Raw genomic sequence first — 21,591 nt, 5'->3', positions numbered from 1 at the left:
TAAATAAAAATAAATAAATGATAACTGCATAATTGCAAAAAATTACCACTGCTCCTAATGTAATTAAACCTGGTCTCTTCTCCATCCTTGGTGTTATCGCGAAACAGACTATAAACCTTTTATTCAATTAATTATATCAATACAACTTAACATTAAAGTTCTACTGACATAATAAACAAAACCCTTAATCTAATATTCTGTCAATTCTGTCAACCTCCCTGTCTCAGGATTAGTTTCCAGAGCTTTCCTAGGCCTAGTAAATTTAAACAGTTCTATATCCAAATCATAACTAAAAAGTTGTATAAATTGTCCAACCCAAATTCAGAATAACAGTCCCTATTGCTTACTTTAACTCAAATTCCACCTTCTTAATTCAACACACATCATTCCAGCATGTCTATTTCAGATATAGTTCACAGGCCATCAGACACAGTTATCCCTCACTTTTCAGCCAGTAGGGTGCGTTTGAGCATCTCACACACTTGTTGTGATAAAAATATCTCTCCCATGCATTAAAGCATTCTGACGTCACCTTCCATGATAACTTCCTTATTCTACTGGCAATCTCTCAGACGAGTTTCAGATTATGTAATTATCAACATAACCCTAGCAGACACCCACACTCCAATATTCCAATGTTGCAAATTTTGTGTTGAAACCCAAAATGAAATTATCCCAGTACCTATATCATAAACCATTTGGAGTAACTGTCATCCCCTGTTAACATATATGCAATCTATATGCAGAATGAACAAAGCACATGTGTGTATTTACCCAAAGACCATAACCCCAGGGAACTGATAATTTTGCCTATGACCACATGTTAAATAAAAATAACCTATTTGAGTAACTAGTCAATTTAAGATTACATCCCTTCATAATTTTCCTAAGGAAATAATAGAGTCTCAAAGTAATTGTACACTTTGAGTAGAGACTGGTGTTTCTTAGTCACTTTATAATGACATCCCACCTGTTCCAACAATTTCCAGTGAAGTTGATCAGTCTTCACGGGAAATTCTTAGGGTTCAAGGGCATTTGACACTCCCTTTTTCTTAAGAAACGTTTTAAAACATTTTCAGAAAAATAAATATTTCCATCCTTCTGCTCACCCAATTTGAAACTGAATTGAAAATGACCCCTTTCAAATTAAATCCACTAACACATATTGTTCGCGGTATAAGGTGTGCACCTACTAGAGTGAACCATAGGTTAAGAACACATGGGAACTAGCCTCACTTATCCGGAACTCCATTTATAGCCGTATCCAGATACGTTTACTTTTAAAGCGGCTGACTATTACTAACTGCTTTCCTCAGTATCGCAGTCTCCAAGGGCATTTTGACCAGAGAAAATGAAACCCCTTTTTCTGGAAAAGAAAGTGTACATTTCATTAGCATTCACAATGTTACCTTTTAATCAGCAAGCCAATAGTATTACTTATACAATGATTTAATTCTATAAGCGTATTAGCAGTTTCAGAGAATGACGGTATAGAATGTCTATCAAAACTGAAAACCCCTTACGTTTTTCTGAACATGCGAGATTAGTTTAGCCATGCACAGAATGCATAGTTTCTTCCTGATCCCAGGTTTTTTTTTTTTTTCTTAGAAATTGAAAAACACCAAATATGTTACATTTTTCTTTTCCTCCAGCTAATTTTACCAAGGTGGTGATTTTTCATATACGTTTATTTCCCCGTCTTTTGACGCTAATAACAAATCCACCACGTATTTTATCACCCCTGAAACTATTGTTTCAATGCAACATGATTCCAAGTGAGACCGTTAGTAAATCCCATCGGTATATTACTTAAGGTTAGGTAAAACGTGATCTAGTACGTATTTCATCACATATCAACTGTAATTTCCATGAACCACTTATTGATTGATCAAAGACTTATACACCGCTTGATGAAAATGTAATTCTTACTAACCTCAAAACGATTAGTTGTTGCTTTTTTGAAAAAGATGCAAACTCCTGTGTAGCTGTATTCTCTGCTACCGCACTAAGTTCCAGGGTCACCTCACACTCATTCTTCCCATACCCATTAGCTCCTCATCTAAAACAGGGAGCTATTTCTTACGCTGAGATATTCTCTAGCTCTGCTGACCACTCGCACGTCTGCGAGGGCAAGCAGATTCATATCTGTCCCCCATCGTAATGTATTTTCTGATGGTAGAATGTTAACATCAAAACGCTGGTAAATTACCCCTTCTGTAGCACAGTTGGTAGAGCATGGCGCTTGTAACGCCAGGGTAGTGGGTTCGATTCCCGGGACCACCCATACGTAGAATGTATGCACACATGACTGACTGTAAGTCGCCTTGGATAAAAGCGTCTGCTAAATGGCATATATTATTATTATTATTAAATTGAGCTTGTTATTATGGTTTTGTGATCGTTTAAATTCATAATTGCCTCCCTTAATTGTTTATTTTATTTATCCTGTTTACCGGGTAATGTTGCCCTACATTATCCAGTTTGCTCTTTCATATTAAAGCCGAATTGTTAGAATTAACGTGCTCTTCTTTCAGGGACTCCGTGGATTTATTAAATTTGGCTCTCTATATTCCAGGGAGAAACAGTCTGTTTGTTTTCATGCCACTATTTATTTATTTATTTTTTTCTCGGGAGGTGCCTCACCCTAAGATCTCTACTGGTGTTCTATTCATTTTTTCAGTTGTCTACTCTGTCTCTTTTAACTTTACCAAGTGTTTTTAATCCTATCTGATACTTTTCCTTTTAAATTAATTATTTATAATATCTACACTTTTTACTTATTGGTTCTTACTTATTATATTCTATTCTACTGTTTCTTATTGTTTTTATTCCTAATTTATACTATTTTGATAATCTTATCCAATCCCACTCTCTTCTGGCTCCTGTAACCTGACACCTCTGCCTTTCCTTCAGGCTATTATTATCCTGCAGGCTCTCCTGGTGCAGAGCCCTGCTTCCTCCTACCGTCCTTCACGGTGCTGTAATGTATATACCTAGGCCATATCCCTTACTTTATGTGTTTGTTTTTACTATTTCTTCGAGACAGTCTAGGTGAATTTTTACCATATAGTATAATTTGTGCTTTACCTATGTGTTCTTTCTCTCTACTTCACAGACCGTTATAACCGTTTAATACTTTTTAACACGTTCCAGAATAGTTATTAACACATTTATTATGTCAGTGTATATATATATCTATCTTTACGTAGTTTCTATCTTATCCTTATTTTTCCAATATCCATTGATTCTATCCCCCTCTCAGTGAGTTAAATGCACTCTCCTTCTGAAATTACACTCAGTCAACTGTCACAGAGGGGCTTGCGCATTCCTTTCCCTGATCAGTTGGCACACACACACACACACACGCACACACACACGTTCTTACTTCCATTCAGACGTTTAATTCACATTTGTTCATTCACACACTCCGTTTTACCTAAAACGACCTATGGCCTCTTAAACCGGTTTATATCCTATAGGTTTTCTCAGGGTATGACACTACTACTGTCAAATCGGATCAGCGTGTCTTCATACCCTTTTCACCCATCCAACGCAGACCTCTGTTGTTTTTATTTATTTTATATATATTTTTTCTCAGAGCTGTATTATGGCGTGACCTGCTCATTTAGAGACCTCCGTTCAGACAGACGGAGCGTTCTATTCGCAGGATTTGTTTTGCAGTTTAACCTTGCCAAATCGGGTCAACGTTTTTCTGCACTCTATTCATCCGAGCAGACCCCCTTTCTAATCTATTGGGGCGGTAACCATGAATGCCACCTAAGCAGACCCCTTTTTCACCTTAAGGGCGGTATTCGTGGACTTTTCTACCTACTTATTGATCTATTTTGACCATATGGGTAGACAGCAGCAGCCCCTCACCAGGCCAGGCAGTTCAGCCAGAGAGAGCGAACAGCCGCACCAGTCATCCGACCAGAACAGGTGCAAGCCCCCCCCTCCGCTAAACACCCGGCACCGGCAAGGATCACCGCCCCCCCAATTAGTCACTACACATGCATACATAAATTCACTTTTAACAACCCCCAAAATCACACATGCATGCAGTTCATTGAATTCAACAAGCTCTTAGCATTTACTGGGTTTTTAGGAAATTTAAATAGAGACCTACTTGACGCCCCTCTTGCTGGGACAGTATCTCTGAACCAATTTATACAAACAATCAACTATGTAAGACCAAGCTTACCTTTTCAAATAGCTGGGTGGCCACCCGTTTGTAATTTTGTCCAACGACACTGTCACCAGCCTGGAACGTCCCAGGCCCCTTTGATCTCCTGGCAAGCTCGCCAAATATGTCGTAGATAATCGTTACAGAAATATAATACTGTCTATAGAAATATAATACTCTCAGAAGAAACTGTTGAATTCAATGTAGACTTTAATGCAAGTTATTAAAGCTGTGCTGGTCCGCGGGAAAGCCGCTGCTTCTTAGCACTGGCTCTGCTTTTATACATACATAGTATTGGTGTACATCACATATGTACACAAAGTCACTCCCCCTTAGTATCCGGTTTTGGTAACAACGATGGCAGAACTCTTTCCATGTTCTAAAAATAATGTATATACTGCATGCCTATGTTTTACATGTTAGTCATCAGTCATCCTGCCTACATCTTTATTCCTGCACCCTGCTGACCACAGCATGTTCAGCTGTCATGAATGCACGTATGGTCTTGGTTAATGTATTCCTACATAAATAGAGTATGGTCTGGGTGTCATATGGCCTGGATATCATCTTCTCTTAATGTGCATGTGCTTGCTACTTCAGCCTCTCAATGGTTCGCTCCAACAATAACTGCGGTTGCAAGATTGGAACCCCTGAGCTGACACGGTGAAAATCTGTCGTTCTGCCCCTGAACAAGGCAGTGAACCCACAGTTCCTAGGCAGTCATTGAAAATAAGAATCTGTTCTTAACTGACTTGCCTAGTTAAATAAAAGGTATTAAAAAAAATCTTAAATCGGATATCGGCGCCCAAAAATACAGATTTCCAATTATTATGAAGACTTGAAATCGGCCCTAATTAATCGGCCATTCCGATTAATCGGTCGACCTCTAATCTGTTCACATATGGTGTCCAGAGCACAGCTGGGGGCAGAGGGTGGTCTATAGCAGGCGGCAACGGTGAGAGACTTGTTTTTAGAGAGGTGGATTTTTAAAAGTAGAAGTTCAATTTATTGCCCTGGCCACATCTGCGGTCCTCATGCCTCCTCGCAGCATGCCTAAGGCACGTTCACGCAGATGAGTAGGGACCCTGGGCATCTTTCTTTAGGTGTTTTTCAGAGTCAGTAGAAAGGCCTCTTTAGTGTCCTAAATGTTCATAACTGTGACCTTAATTGACTACCGTCTGTAAGCTATTAGTGCCTTAACAAGTGTTCCACAGGTGCATGTTCATTAAATGTTTATGGTTCATTGAACAAATGTGAGAAACAGTGTTTAAACCCTTAACAAGTAGGCAGGGTAGCCTAGTGGTTAGAGCATTGGACTAGTAACCGGAAGGTTGCAAGTTCAAATCCCCGAGCTGACAAGGTACAAATCTGTCATTCTGCCTCTGAACAGGCTGTTAACCCACTGTTCATAGGCCGTCATTGAAAATAAGAATTTGTTCTTAACTGACTTGCCTAGTTAAATAAAAAATCAAATAAACAATGAAGATCTGTGAAGCTATTTGGATTTATACTAATTATCTTTGAAAGACAGGGTCCTGAAAAAGGGCTGTTTATTATTTTGCCGAGTTTACATAACCTAGGGCTACTAACGTCACCTGATGGACTTCTCCTTGTTTTTTTTGCCATGGAGGAATTGTGTGTGTGTGAGGTGTGCGATTTTAATTTCTCGTAGCAAGATTAGTGCGGGGGACCATGATCCATAAATGATCAATTTGATTATATTTCAATATGTTTTTTGCGCTAGTTGGCTGTACCTGCATCAAAATGTTTCCTTCATAGCTTGTTCTCCATTATCTTTTTAAATAGTTGAGCCCATTTTCTTTTCAGCACTTCTTTCCATGACTTATCAAAAGTCGTTTTCTCATGGCTCTCTTGTGCCTTTGCAGCAGACATATGGTGAGCAATATGTTTGGAACATCAAATCGTAATATAATTGGGATAAGTATAGAATTGTTAGGTACCTGGAAATTCCCAGCCCTGGCATGAATAGAACTTCCTCAAGTTCACATGGAAGCAATAACAAATAGTTTCCCGTAGCAACTCTGAAGCCGTTAAGTTGTTTACAGTAATGCGATGGGAAAGTGACTAGCCATTTTGTGCTTTTTTTTTTTGGCTTGAAGACCATTCAAAAAAGTTCCCATGGTATTGTAAACTGACTATGGTTGTCTCTGCTCTCTGTTTTCCAGTCTAGTAACATGACCTGTGGTTGTCCTGGAAAGGAGGTGTGCGTCACGATATCTCCTTTCGCCTGAAGTGTGCGGTTATTTCCACATTTGTGATGCCATTCATTTCCTTTCAAGTCAGTGAAAGGGAAGGGAACACTTGCATACTTTGGGAGGAAGCCAAGATAATTTGGACGTAACCTCACTACTTTTTGTTGTTTGATCTGTTCCAACACACACCGTAAACCTCGAGACCAAACAGAAGAGTTGGTTGACCCCTCATCTTTCCAGCGTGGTCTGCTTGACGGCCCCCCTTTACTGAATAGCACATTTGGCCATCATTAGCTGTAGGCTACTGATAATAGCTCACCTAATATTTGTGTAATTTGTTAACAGCCTTAAAGATTTGGGTAAACAGACTTAAATGTCTGACTTTTTCTGTCTGACTCTGCTTTGTTTATACTGATGTTTAGCCTGTTTTATCACAGTGGGAATAACTCCACTGTTTGTATTCGGCCATATTCCCAGTCACCTTGCGGTGGCTCGCGCGACTGCTCCCATCTATCCACGGTATGATACAATCCCTGATGTCTCTCTGGAAGGAAATCCTCACCCTGAGCTCGTCAACATTATTATCCAGACATATCGTAATATACTCTGAAGTTGTGGGTGGTATGCGCGCCCCCTGAGTGGGACTAGAAGTTTACTTAGAGTACGTCTTCTCCACTGGTAATGTTTTGGATCAGCCTTTGGAATCAGTTCAATTGCCTGGGGGGGTTACGAACAAAGGATAAGATTTGGGAAAGTTGTACTCCTCAAATCAAATTGTATTTGTCACATACACATGGTTAGCAGATGTTAATGCGAGTGTAGCGAAATGCTTGTGCTTCTAGTTCCGACAATGCAGTAATAACCAACAAGTAATCTAACTAACAATTCCAAAACTACTGTCTTATACACACAAGTGTAAGGGGATAAAGAATATGTACATAAAGATATATGATGAGTTACCGCCGCTCTGATATCCAAAAGTTCTTCCCGGGCTGTATGTAATAACACAACATTTGCGGTATTTACTTTGTATTATTTCCTACATTATTAGGCAAGTAGAGTGGCCAAGGGGCTAGAAGCACGGCTGCCCTCTATCGATGCCATCTATGTTTCTGACTGCTTCTGTGTCTGACTGACTGCTCCTGTGTCTGACTGACTGCTCCTGTGTCTGACTTTCTGTGTTTCTGACTGTTTCCCCCACCCCTTACAGGGCTGCCAGTCCTCCCAGGTGCAGGAGATGCTGTCCACTGTGCCCATGGCCGAGAAGTTCTCCAAGTACTGGATCTGCCAGGCCCGTCTGATGGAGCGCCAGGGCAACCTGGAGGTGCTGCCGCTGTTTGAAGAGGCTGTACGAGTGGTGTTAGAGGTATAGCATACTCCCTTTACCTCACCCCTCGCTCTCTCTATACCTCTACCTCTCCATCTCTATACCCCATGCCTCTATCTGCTGCCCCTGTTAGAGGAGGCAGGCCTAGTCTTCCTACAGGTGAAAACTACTCTCTCATCCCTCTCTGCTCTGTTTTTCTTTTATCATTCTCTCTCCTTCCCCACCATGGGGAATCTTAGTCTAGCAACATCAATCCTCTCTCTCTCTGGCTCTGTGTGTGTGTGTGTGTTTGATTAGACCTCTGAAGAATTCTCTAAACTAAATTTAGAGCTGCCTACTTTAGTATCTATTTAATTTAAACTAGTAAACATGATGGTTTGGTATCTATTTCCTCTCTTTCAGCCAGTAGACGAGCTACGGACTGTTGTGTTTGAGATGCTGAAGAAGAAGGAAGAGACACAAGGTAATGAGGAAACTAGAAAGGCAGCAATATCCCTAAGAGACACTTAGTCTCTGTCTCGATTCATCTCTATTCCTCACATCCTATCTCCTTGCCACTTTCTCAAAAGGTATTGGAGAAGAAGGTCAGAGGGGAGGGACCTTGGACCTTCTCCTCCAATATGGTTGAAAAGGAAGCGAGGAAAGACAAATTGAGACAGAAATTTGAACCAGTCTGCATTTGATTCCCCATCTAAACTTCATGCCCCTACAAGGTCTGTCTCACTAATGTGGCAGTTTTTACACTTGTTTAGGATACTTTGTTCCTGCCAAAACCAGCACGTAGATCTAGGAAGACGCACTGCTGTGTCCATGACTTTCTCTTTCTGTTAATATATAATAATAATAATATATGCCATTTAGCAGACGCTTTTATCCAAAGCGACTTACATTCATGTGTGCATACATTCTACGTATGGGTGGTCCCGGGATCGAACCCACTATCCTGGCGTTACAAGCGCCATGCTCTACCAACTGAGCTACAGAAGGACCACTGTTGGCCGTACCAGGGTCACACATCTTGAACATTTTCAAATCAGGTTGCTGCTGTATTTGCTGTTATAGAAAATATGAAGTAAATATTCTTTCCACTGTCAAGATTTGTGGAAGGAATCCAACCGAGGCTCAAATCCTAAAAGAATGTATTATAGCTATTGCCTTGCTGTTCCATGTGTTGAGTCAGTTCCTGTATTCTTATCGTATGTCAATCATGTTTTCGTCATGGATTTGGACTGTTAAGTAATAATGGGGGAGAAAGTGTCCAGACATGCAGTGAATAGCTGTGGTTCATAATTACTGAACATCTGCTGAAAGCACCGAGATGTTTGATTTCACAAGAGAGCAGGTTTCTGACTCATGTTACTAGTGAATAATATCATTGAGAGGGGTTAAGTATGGATGTTGTTGTTATTATTCGTGTCAGGAGTAGAGGTCGACCGACTGATTTTTCAACGCCGATACCGATTAATCGGCCAATTTGTATATTTTTTTTATATATACATTGGTGGGGGTATTTAGTCAGCCACCAATTGTGCAAGTTCTCCCACTTAAAAAGATGAGGCCTGTAATTTTCATCATAGGTACACTTCAACTATGACAGACAAAATGAGAGAGAGAAAATCCAGAAAATCACATTGTAGGATTTTTAATGAATTTATTTGCAAATTATGGTGGAAAATAAGTATTTGGTCACCAACAAACAAGCAAGATTTCTGGCTCTCACAGACCTGTAACGTCTTCTTTAAGAGGCTCCTCTGTCCTCCACTCGTTACCTGTATTAATGGCACCTGTTTGAACTTGTTATCAGTATAAAAGACACCTGTCCACAACCACAAACAGTCACACTACAAACTCCACTATGGCCAAGACCAAAGAGCTGTCAAAGGACACCAGAAACAAAATTGTAGACCTGCACCAGACTGGGAAGACTGAATCTGCAATAGGTAAGCAGCTTGGTTTGAAGAAATCAACTGTGGGAGCAATTATTAGGAAATGGAAGACCTACAAGACCACTGATAATCTACCTCGATCTTGGGCTCCACGCAAGATCTCACCCCGTGAGGTCAAAATGATCACAAGAACGGTGAGCAAAAATCCCAGAACCACACGGGGGGGCCTAGTGAATGACCTGCAGAGAGCTGGGACCAAAGTAACAAAGCCTACCATCAGTAACACACTATGCCGCCAGGGACTCAAATCCTGCAGTGCCAGACATGTCCCCCTGCTTAAGCCAGTACATGTCCAGGCCCGTCTGAAGTTTGCCAGAGAGCAATTGGATGATCCAGAAGAAGAATGGGAGAATGTCATATGGTCAGATGAAACCAAAATATAACCTTTTGGTAAAAACTCAACTCGTCGTGTTTGGAGGACAAAGAATGCTGAGTTGCATCCAAAGAACACCATACCTACTGTGAAGCATGGGGGTGGAAACATCATGCTTTGGGGCTGTTTTTCTGCAAAGGGACCAGGACGACTGATCCGTGTAAAGGAAAGAATGAATGAGGCCATGTATCGTGAGATTTTGAGTGAAAACCTCCTTCCATCAGCAAGGGCATTGAAGATGAAACGTGGCTGGGTCTTTCAGCATGACAATGATCCCAAACACACCGCCCGGGCAACGAAGTAGTGGCTTCAAAAGAAGCATTTCAAGGTCCTGGAGTGGCCTAGCCAGTCTCCAGATCTCAACCCCATAGAAATCTTTGGAGGGAGTTGAAAGTCCGTGTTGCCCAGCAACAGCCCCAAAACATCACTGCTCTAGAGGAGATCTGCGCCAAAATACCAGCAACAGTGTGTGAAAACCTTGTGAAGACTTACAGAAAACGTTTGACCTCTGTCATTGCCAACAAAGGGTATATAACAGTATTGAGAAACTTTTGTTATTGACCAAATACTTATTTTCCACCATCATTTGCAAATAAATTAATTAAAAATCCTACAATGGGATTTTCTGGGGGGATATAATTTTGTCTGTCATAGTTGAAGTGTACCTATGATGAAAATTACAGGCCTCTCATCTTTTTAAGTGGGAGAACTTGCACAATTGGTGGCTGACTAAATACTTTTTTGCCCCACTGTGTATATATATATATATATTTATTTGTAATAATTACAATTACACCAATACACACTTATTTTAACTTAATGTAATACATAAATAAATGAAACATGCTCAATTTGGTTTAAATAATGCAAAAACAGTTGGAGAAGAAAGTAAAAGTGCAATATATGCCATGTAAAAAAAGCTAACGTTTAAGTTTCTTGCTCATAACATATGAAAGCTGGTGGTTCAATATTCCCAATTCTTCAATATTCCCAGTTAAGTAGTTTTAGTTTGTAGTTATTATAGGAATTATGACGCGTCGACTATTTCTCTCTACAATTTGTATTTCATATTGGATGTTCTTATAGGCACTATAGTATTGCCAGCCTAATCTCGGGAGTTGATAGGCTTGAAGTCATAAACAGCGCTGTGCCTCAAGCATTGCTAAGAGCTGCTTGCAAACGCAGTAAAGTGTTGTTTGAATGAATGCTTATGAGCATGCTGCTGTCTACCACCTCTCAGTCCGACTGCTCTATCAAATATCAAATCTAGACTTAATTATAATATAATAAACACAGAAATACGAGCCTTTGGTCATTAATATGGTAAAATCTGGAAACTATCATTTCGAAAACAAAACGTTTATTCTTCATTTTATCGAACGGGTGGCAACCCTAAGTCTAAATATTGCTGTTACATTGCACAACCTTTGATGTTATGTCCTAATTATGTACAATTCTGGGAAATGAAATTCGGTCACACAGTTTGCAACGAGCCAGGCGACCCAAACTGTTGCATATTCCCTGACTCTGCTTGCACTGAACGCAAGAGAAGTGACCCGATTTCTCTAGTTAATATTTCCTGCTAACATGAATTTATTTTAACTAAATATGCAGGTTTAAAAAATATATATACTTCTGTGTATTGATGTTATGATAGGCGTTGATGTTTGTCAGGTACATTTTTTACCACTTTGGCGAAGTTGAAGTAGGCTGTGATTCGATGATAAAATTAACAGGCACCGCATTGATTATATGCAATGCAGGACTAGCTAGTTAACCTAGTAATATCATTAACCATGTGTAGTTTACTAGTGATAATGTTAATATTGATTGTTTTTTACAAGATAAGTTTAATGCTAGCTAGCAACTTACCTTGGCTCCTTGTCGCCACAAGGTCCTTTTTACCCTGCACTCGCGTAACAGGTGGTCGGCCTGCCACGCAGTTTCCTCGTGGATTGCAATGTAATCGCTGTCCAAAAAGGCCTATTACCGATTGTTATGATAACTTGAAATTGTCGCGATTCTAAACCAAAGTTTGAAGGAAACATTTTTGTGAAAGTAGATGATGCAAACTAGCCACTTGTGAAATGCACAAAAAAAATAATAAAAACTCCATCTCGCTCGCTAGCTTGCTACTAGGTTGTCTGGTCATCACTGGTTACCACAGCCACAAAGTCATTAACTCTGCCAATTTCTAAAAATGTATCTTCTTAAAATCTGATGTTAAACCTAACCTTAACCACACTGCTAACCATAAATGATGAACAAAAATGACATTTTTGTTTTCCAGATTTTCTTCCCCCGATATAACCAATTTACAATTTTATGGCTGTTGTAACTAGTGTAAACCTATCCGGCTAGGATGTTTGCACTAGGGCAACAACTGGATAAGGTAGCTTGCCTGTTCTGAAGACTCCTCTCTGTCCCAATTAGTGGCCCAACGTTCCTAACCGCTAGGGTACCTGCCCCAACCAACGGTTGTGACTCGAGTGATTACAGCTACGACCAGAAGTGACATTTCGTAGCAGGTTACGAGAATGTTTTAATCCTTATCCTTTTCCTATTATTAACCTTAGTCACCTAACCTGCCACATTAATTATCCTAACCTGCTATGAAAAAGTCACTTCCAGTTGAAGCTGTGTTCCCTCTTGTCACAACCATTGGTGGGTATGGAAACCAATTCACATTTTGCACATAGTTTTGGGCTCCCAAGTGGCACAGCAGTCTAAGGCATTGCATCTCAGTGTAAGAGGTGTCACTACAGACACCCTGAATCGATTCCAGGCTGTTTCACAACCGGCCCCGATTGGGAGTCCCATAGGGTGGCGCACAATTGGCCCAGGGTCGTTTATCAATGATAGAGGTACATATGGTCATAAAGATTTATATACGTTTAGAATCTAAACGTTGTCAATAAAGCAGTGAATTTGGAGCATAAAAACAGTGTGCAGCCCTTCATACCTCCCACAGTGTACCAATGTTCCATCTTAAATGTCTTAACCTGTGTCAGTTGGGACAGGTTCTGACGAGAAAGGGAAAGGGGTTACAAACAGTTGTCAGTTGCACAACTGAATGCATTCTACCAGAACGCAGGTGAAATAAATACTTTCACAATTTCCTGTGATTTAGCCACAACAAATGTCTTTGCTAGCAAGTGCGACAGTGTCTTGCCAAAATGCAAGGTGTGTCCAGCGATTTATACATTCTGACGTTCTATGATATCTCCACTTTCCAAGCGTATAGTATGTTAGGTTCTAAATGAACCGTGTAAAAACTCACAGATGATTATTAAAGCCCAAACCAAGTTTATTCACCCAACGGGTCAGACAGCTGGTCAGAGCAAGGCATGTTCCCACCAGCACAAGTGTGTGTATATATACTAGAGGTTGACCGATTAAATCGGAATGGCCGATTTTAATTGGGGCCGATTTCAAGTTTTCATAACAATCGGAAATTGGTCATTTTGGACGCCGATTTAAATAGATGTTGTTTTTTTTAACGTGTCAAGTCAGTTAAGAACACATTCTTATTTTCAATGACGGCCTAGGAACGGTGGGTTAACTATCTTGTTCAGGGGCAGAACGACTGATTTTTACCTTGTCAGCTCAGGGGTTCCAATCTTGCAACCTTACGGTTAACTAGTCCAACGCTCTAACCACCTGATTACATTGCACTCCACGAGGAGACTGCCTGTTATGCGAATGCAGTAGGAAACCAAGGTAAGTTGCAAGCTAGCATTAAACTTAATCATAATCACTAGTTATAACTACACATGGTTGATGATATTACTAGTTTATCTAGCGTGTCCTGCGTTGCATATAATCGATGCGGTGCTCATTCGTGAAAAAGGACTGTCGTTGCTCCAACGTGTACCTAACCATAAACACTAATGCCTTTCTTAAAATCAATACACAGAAGTATAAACCTGCATATTTAGCTAAAAGAAATCCAGGTTAGCAGGCTATATTAACCAGGTGAAATTGTGTCACTTCTCTTGCGTTCATTGTACGCAGAGTCAGGGTATATGCAACAGTTTGGGCAGCCTGGCTCATTGCAAACTAATTTGCCAGAATGTTACATAATTATGACATAACATTGAAGGTTGTGCAATGTAGCAGGAATATTTAGACTTATGGATGCCACCCGTTAGATAAAATACAGAACGGTTCCGTATTTCACTGAAATAATAAACGTTTTGTTTTTGAGATGATAGTTTCCGGATTCGACCATATTAATGACCAAAGGCTCGTATTTCTGTGGGTTATGTTATAATTAAGTCTATGATTTGCTAGAGCAGTCTGACTGAGCAATGGTAGGCACCAGCAGGCTCATAAGCATTCGTTCAAACAGCACTTTCGTGCGTTTTGCCAGCAGCTCTGCTCTTTATGACTTCAAGCCTATCAACTCCCGAGATTAGGCTGGTGTAACAATATGATGTGAAATGGCTAGCTAGTTAGCGGTGTGCGCGCTAATAGCGTTTCAAACGTCACTCACTCTGAGACTTGGAGTGGTTGTTCCCCTTGCTCTGCATGTAACGCTGCTGCGAGGGTGGCTGTTGTTGTGTTCCTGGTTCGAGCGAGGAGAGGTACTGAAGCTATACTGTTACACTGGCAATACTAAAGTGCCTATAAGAACATCCAATAGTCAAAGGAATATGAAATACAAATGGTATAGAGAGAAATAGACTTATAATTCCTATAATAACTACAACCTAAAACTTCTTACCTGGGAATATTGAAGACGGATGTTAAAAGGAACCATCTGCTTTCATCTGCTTTCATATGTTTTCATATGTTCTGAGCAAGGAACTTAAACGTCAGCTTTCTGACATGGCACATATATTGCACTTTTACTTTCTTCTCCAACACTTTGATTTTGCATTATTTAAACCAAATGGACATGTTTCATTATTTATTTGAGGCTAAATACATTTTTATAATGTATTATATTAAGTTGAAATTAGTGTTCATTCAGTATTGTTGTAATTGTCATTATTACAAATAAAATAAAAATTTAAATCGGCCAATTAATCGGTATCTGTATCTGCGTTGAAAAATCATAATCGGTCGACCTCTAATATATACGCCTAATTTAGATGAAGTCTTCTTCCCTCTAAACATCTTCCTGTCTAGCAATAAAGCTGTAAAGTGATGTGGGTAATAAACTGTTCCTTCTCTTACTGTGACCTGAGCTCAGCCCACATTCCTCACTAATCTACAGCTCTCCACCCTTATCAGTGACCGCAACCATGTTATTGCCTTTCCCTTACCCAGTAACTTTCTAAGCCCTGGCTCATATCCAACCTTAATTGACTCCACCTTATACATTCCTCCTACAGATAACCATTCACTTCTGGTGTAGCAAGTATTTCAAATTACAACCCCCAACAACTAATTGGAGTACTGATTGGGGTGGCAGGTAGCCTAGTGGTTAGAGTGTTGGGCCAGTAACCGGAAGGTTGCTAGATCGAATCCCCGAGCTGACAAGGTACAAATCTGTCGTTCTGCCCCACCGTTCCTAGGCCGTCGTTGAAAATAAGAATTTGTTCTTAACTGACTTGCCTTGGGTAAATTTTTTAAATGTAATAAAACTGAAACCCGACTGGTCTTTCTCCTCTCCAGTATATTTCATATTTCCAGTTAAGTCAGAATCCATCAAATAGAATATAGTTTCGGTGGTGGTGTCATGAATGATTTTACGACACCAGGACATTGTGATATCCTGAAGAGGTGGGTGGATATATTTGAAAGGGGACTTGTGTGTGCACACATCTCAGTAGGTGACTATAACATTCTTCTTCTTATTGCTACTACTTCCAGGTCAGTCTTCCGTAACATCGGCGCAGCAGGATGACTTTATGGAGCCTCACTCTACACCAGACCCCATGGCCACACCCACAGCCGTCAAAGCCCTGATCCGTGGTGACCGAGGAGGCTCGTCTGTGGTCAAGTACAAGATCACCGCCACTCCAGGGTACTCTATGACCTCTGACCTGACTGCCTATGGCCTCTTCCTCCTGTTTTGATCTTTCTCTGATCCGGGTTATCATCAACCATTTTAAAGCTACAACCTGATATTTGAAAAACAAAAAGGCAGCCCCATTACTTGTTTATATATACAGTCATTTTACCTTAAGCAGAGACTTGTATCTCTAGTCTGGCAGGTCCTTGCCTGTGTTAAAACCTTACAAAAAGTAGAAATTGACCTACAGTGCATTCAGAAGGTATTCAGACCCCTTCTTCTCACAGCTATTTTCAGGAATCTCCAGAGATGTTTAATCATTTTCAAGTCCGGGCTCTGGCTGGGCCACTCAAGGACATTCAAAGACTTGTCCTGAAGCAGGTTTTCATCAAGGATCTCTCTGTACTTTCCTCTGTTCATCTTTCCCTCAAGTCTAAATAGTCTAAAAAGAGCCCCACAGCATGATGCTGCCGCCACCACCATGCTTCACCGTAGGGATGTGCCAGGTTTCCTCCAGACATGACGCTTGGCATTCCGGCCAAAGAGTTCAATCTTGGTTTCATCATGGTCAGAGAGTCCTTTAGCTGCCTTTTGGCAAACTCCAAGCGGGCTGTCATGCCTTTTTACTGAGGAGTGGCTTTTGTCTGGCCACTCTACCATAAAGGCCTGATTGGTGGATTGCTGAAGAGATGGTTGTCCTTCTGGAAGGTTCTCCCATCTCCACAGAGGAACTCTGGAGCTCTGTCAGAGTGACCATCGGGTTCTTGGTCACCTCACTTGACCAAGGCCCTTCTTCCCCAATTGCTCAGTTTGGCCGGAAAGCCAGCTCTAGTCTTGGTGGTTCCAAACTTCTTCCATTTAAGAATGATCAAGGCCACTGTGTTCTTGGGGACCTTCAATGCTGCAGAACATACTTTTTTTTCGTTCCCATCCCCAGATCTGTGCCTCAACACAATCCTGTCTCGGAGCTCTACGGACAATTCCTTCGACCTCATGGCTTGGTTTTTTTCTGACATGCACTGTCAACTGTGGGACCTTACATAGACAGGTGTGTGCCTTTACAAATCATGTCCAATCAATTGAATTTACTACAGGTGGACTCCAAGTTGTGGAAACATCTCAATGGTGATCAATAGACACAGGATGAACCTGAGCTCAGTTTTGAGTTTCATATAAAGGGTTCTGAATACTTATGTAAATAAGGTGTTTTATACGGTATTTAATTAGTTTTTTTTATTTAGTAAATAATGAAAAAATGACAACCTTTTTTTGCTTTGTCATTGTGGGGTGTTGTGTGTCGATTGAGGAACGTATATTTCATAGAATAAGGCTGTAAAGTAACAAAATGCGGAAAAAGGAAGGGGTCTGAATACTTTCCGAATGCACCGTGGGCCTCTTATCTAGTTGTGTGAGGGCAGTGTGGAGTGAAATTCAGATTATGCCATCAATGGATCTGTGGGGGTAAGTATACATATCGGAGTAGGTAAGGCATGATGGAGTTGTTTGCCATAACCAGCCTCTCAAAGCGCTTCATGATTACCGATGTGAGTGATAGGTCTAACTGGTTTCTCCAAGGGGGCTGATCCCATTTAGTCAACTGGTTTGATTGTTTGGTCGATAGGCTCTTGGTCGACCAAGATTTCTTTAGTCGAGCAGTCGCTATTTTTATTTTTTTCCCCCCATTGTGCACAAGACACCTGTCTGAGTCGCGCCTGTCTCTGGACTAATCCATTGGAGGCCACGGGGGTGGCACAGTCATCACTCTTACAACGTGATACTGAAATTGTGTTTGGTTATGTAAAAATAATGGTGCAACACTAAAATCTAATATGATTTTATAATACGCTTTCTCTCACTTTGTATTGGTCGCTGTCCACGGTTCAGAAACATCATATTCAGTGTGCCGTTACTATGTGCATAATAGCAGAATTAACCAGCCTATTGGGATTGAGAACAATGTGGCGGAGGAAACTGCCTTCGCTTTTAAATACCTATTCGGACTGGATTAGTTTTTCTGGGGGTGGTCTGGGGATTTTAATTATGTGCACAAACACCACATCTGTCATTTTAGTCCCGTCCGAATCTGCCATGTCAGTAATTTGTACAAGGCAGGAGTAACAATTCCAGCCAAAATAACCTGCATTTTTTGGGTGAACTCTAAAGGTTCTCTCGACATCCTTGTGTTTTGACAGAAATGTCTGAGTTTGACAGGTGTTACTCACGGTTTGAGCAAGAAAACTATAACTGATTTGATAAATTGAACGAACTGTTACCCATAGCCTATTCTGTGACCCTTGCAGTTAATAGATTGCGAAGCAGCATACAACTGACCTAAATGTTTGGAAATGATGTATTCACGTTCTCATCCATAGCCTCAAAACGCACGCAAAGTGTACGTTTAGCTCACATCTGAAGGCTATGGGACAACTTTTTACTGCAGAGCACAAAAATATCCTAATGATTATGATCACACTTCCACAATTGAAATATAATGGTGACACTATAACAAAGCTGATTTTGGCATGGTTTGGAAACTTGGGAACTCGAGTTATCAGTGTAGCCCTGTTATTGTCTGGACTTGTTGAAATTTCTTCATGCCTAGAAAGATCAAATCCAGGCTTCTGGCATAACTGTCAATTGTCTTGGAGAAAATGATTATAAATACAGGGTGCTGTTTCGGAAAAAAATAATCCCGTCCGTATTGTCCTCTGGAATAACAGACATTCTGGAGTAATAATTGCATGACCAACATTCTCCTGTAATACTTAAAAAAAAATGTTTTTAGTTTACCTTTATTTAACTAGGCAAGTCTGTTAAGAACAAATTCTTATTTTCAATGACGGCTGAGGAACAGTGGGTTAACTGCCTGTTCAGGGGCTGAACGACAGATTTGTACCTTGCCAGCTCAGGGATTTGAACTTGCAACCTTCCGGTCACTAGTCCAACGCTCAAACCACTAGGCTACCCTGCCGCGCCACTACTAGTCCTGTGCACATATGACTTAGCCTTAATGTCTAAGAAAATTGTGGAGTGGGCAAACCCCAACTTAATTAGGTCTATAATAAATAACCTAACTGTTAAATGTGCCTGGCTTTTACAAATTACCCATATACAATACCAGTCAAAAGTTAGGACACATCTACTCATTATAGGAGTTTGAATTGTTTACATATTTTTACATCGTAGAATAATAAGACATCAAAACCATGAAATAACACGTGGAATCATGTAGTAACCAAAAGTGTTAAACAAATCAAAATATATTTGAGATTCTTCAAAGTAGCCACACTTTGCCTTTGACAGCTTTGCACATGAACAGGTGTGCCTTGTTAATTTGTGGAATTTCTTTCCTTCTTAATGCATTCAAGCCAATCAGTTGTGTTGTGACAGGGTAGGGGTGGTATACAGAAGATAGCCCTATTTGGTAAAAGACCAAGTCCAAATTATAGCAAGAACAGCTCAAATAGGCAACGAGAAACAACAGTCAATCATTACTTTGACTGACCTCCATGTCTTTTAATCTGGAACATTTCAAAAACGTTTAAAACTTAGTGCTGTTGCAAAAACCATCAAGCGCTATAATGAAACTGGTTCTCATGAGGACTGCCACAGGAAAGGAAGACCCAGAGTTACCTCTGCTGCAGAGGATAAGTTAATTAGAGTTAACAGCCTGAAGAAATTGCAGCCCAAGTAAATGCTTCAGAGTTCAAGTAAAAGACACATCTCAACATCAACTGTTCAGAGGACACTGCCTGAATCACGTCTTTGTGGTCAAATTGCTGCAAAGAGAAACCACTATTAAAGGACACCAATAAGAAGAAGAGACTTGCTTGGGCCAAGAAACACGAGCAATGGACATTAGACTGGTGGAAATCTGTCCTTTGGTCTGATGAGTGCAAATTTGAGATTTTTGGTTCTAACTGCCATGTCTTTGTGAGACGCAGAGTCGGTGAACGGATGATCTCTCCTCATGTGTGTTCCCACCATTAAGCATGGAGGAGGTGGTGTGATGGCGCTTTGCTGGTGACACTGCCAGGGATTTATTTAAAATTCAAGGCACACTTAACCAGCATGGCTACCACAGCATTCTGCAGCGATACGCCATCCCACCTTAGTGGGACGATAATTTGTTTTTCAGCAGGACAATGACCCAAAACACACCCCCAGGCTGTGTAAGGGCTATTTGACCAAGAATGATGGAGTGCTTCATCAGATGACCTGGCCCCACAAATCACCCAACATCAACCCAATTGAGATGATTTGGGATGAGTTGAACCACAGAGGGAAGGAAAAGCAGCAAACAAATGTTCAGCATGTGTGGGAACTCCTTCAAGACTGTTGGGAAAGCATTCCAGGTGACGCTGGTTGAGAGAATGCCAAGAGTTTGCAAAGCTGTCATGGCAAAGGGTGGCTACTTTGAAGAATCTCAAATATATATATAATATATATTTATTCTTATTCAAATATATATTTCAAACACTTCTTTGGTTATTACCTGATTCCATATGTGTTATTTCATAGTTTGGATGTCTTCACTATTATTCTTGAATGAGTAGGATTGTGTCCCAACTTTCGATTGTCTTATTTTTGTAGATATACAGTACCAATCTTGCTTCTGTTGCCTGTTTGAGTGTTTTGCAACGGCAAAATGTCAGATAAAGATATTTTCACAGATTTGGCTGTTTTTAGTCATGGTTGAGCTTGACCATTTTTTCTCCCCACTAAAACAGCCTGGTATTTGTTATAATTTATTTAGTGTTTACACTGTTCCAAACAGGCAGAAAAATAAGATTGTAATCTAACTGCACCTGTTTATCACATGTACACAGCTCTAGCTCCTATACCCTCCTTTTTCTTGTTCTCGTTCTTATTATTATCATCATTAATAAGTAATGTTGTTATCATTAGTAGGCTTTGTATAGCAGCCTTGTATAACCGCCATGGAGCTGTAGGCCTAAGAACGCGTCCTGTTAAGTCTTCAAACAGTAACTTACTTAGGCCTATATTTCTATATAAACTCAGCAAAAGAAGAAACATCCTCTCACTGTCAACTGCTTTTATTTTCAGGAAACTTGACATGTGTAAATATTTGTATGAACATAACAAGATTCAACAACAGACATAAACTGAACAAGTTCCACAGACATGTGACAAACAGAAATAGAATAATGTGTCCCTGAACACAGGGGGGGTCAAAATCAAAAGTAACAGTCAGTATCTGGTGTGGCCACCAGCTGCATTAAGTACTGCAGTGCATCTCCTCCTCATGGACTGCACCACATTTTCCAGTTCTTGCTGTGAGATGTTACCCCACTCTTCCACCAAGTCACCTGCAAGTTTCTGGACATTTCTGGGGGGAATGGCCCTAGCCCTCCCCCTCCTATCCAACAGGTCCCAGAGGTCTTTGCTGGCCATGGCAGAACACTGACATTCCTGTCTTGCAGGAAATCACTCACAGAACGAGCAGTATGGCTGGTGGCATTGTCATGCTGGAGGGTCATGTCAGGATGAGCCTGCAGGAAGTGTACCACATGAGAGAGGAGGATGTCTTCCCTGTAATGCACAGCGTTGAGATTGCAGGTAATGA

General features: G+C 40.6%; 1 protein-coding gene across 3 annotated transcripts in view; it reads left to right on the top strand.

Annotated features, from left to right (window-relative positions):
* Window positions 1–21,591, top strand: part of ckap2l (cytoskeleton associated protein 2-like) — a 90,697-nt gene that overhangs the window by 22,499 nt on the left and 46,607 nt on the right. The window contains exons 6-9 of one of the 3 annotated variants that reach the window (XM_052479288.1): window positions 7,607–7,762; window positions 8,126–8,186; window positions 15,863–16,016; window positions 21,449–21,584. In XM_052479288.1, coding sequence (XP_052335248.1) covers window positions 7,607–7,762; window positions 8,126–8,186; window positions 15,863–16,016; window positions 21,449–21,515 — 438 coding nt within the window. In that variant the 3' untranslated portion in view covers window positions 21,516–21,584. The remainder of the gene's footprint in view (window positions 1–7,606; window positions 7,763–8,125; window positions 8,187–15,862; window positions 16,017–21,448; window positions 21,585–21,591) is intronic. The other 2 variants (XM_052479286.1, XM_052479287.1) reach the window with 2 other exon arrangements.

The sequence above is a fragment of the Oncorhynchus keta genome, chromosome 25, assembly GCF_023373465.1.
Source record: "Oncorhynchus keta strain PuntledgeMale-10-30-2019 chromosome 25, Oket_V2, whole genome shotgun sequence".
Taxonomy (NCBI): Eukaryota; Metazoa; Chordata; class Actinopteri; order Salmoniformes; family Salmonidae; genus Oncorhynchus; species Oncorhynchus keta.
The sequence above is the reverse complement of the archived record's forward strand: the minus strand, read 5'-3'. Positions and strand labels throughout refer to the sequence as shown.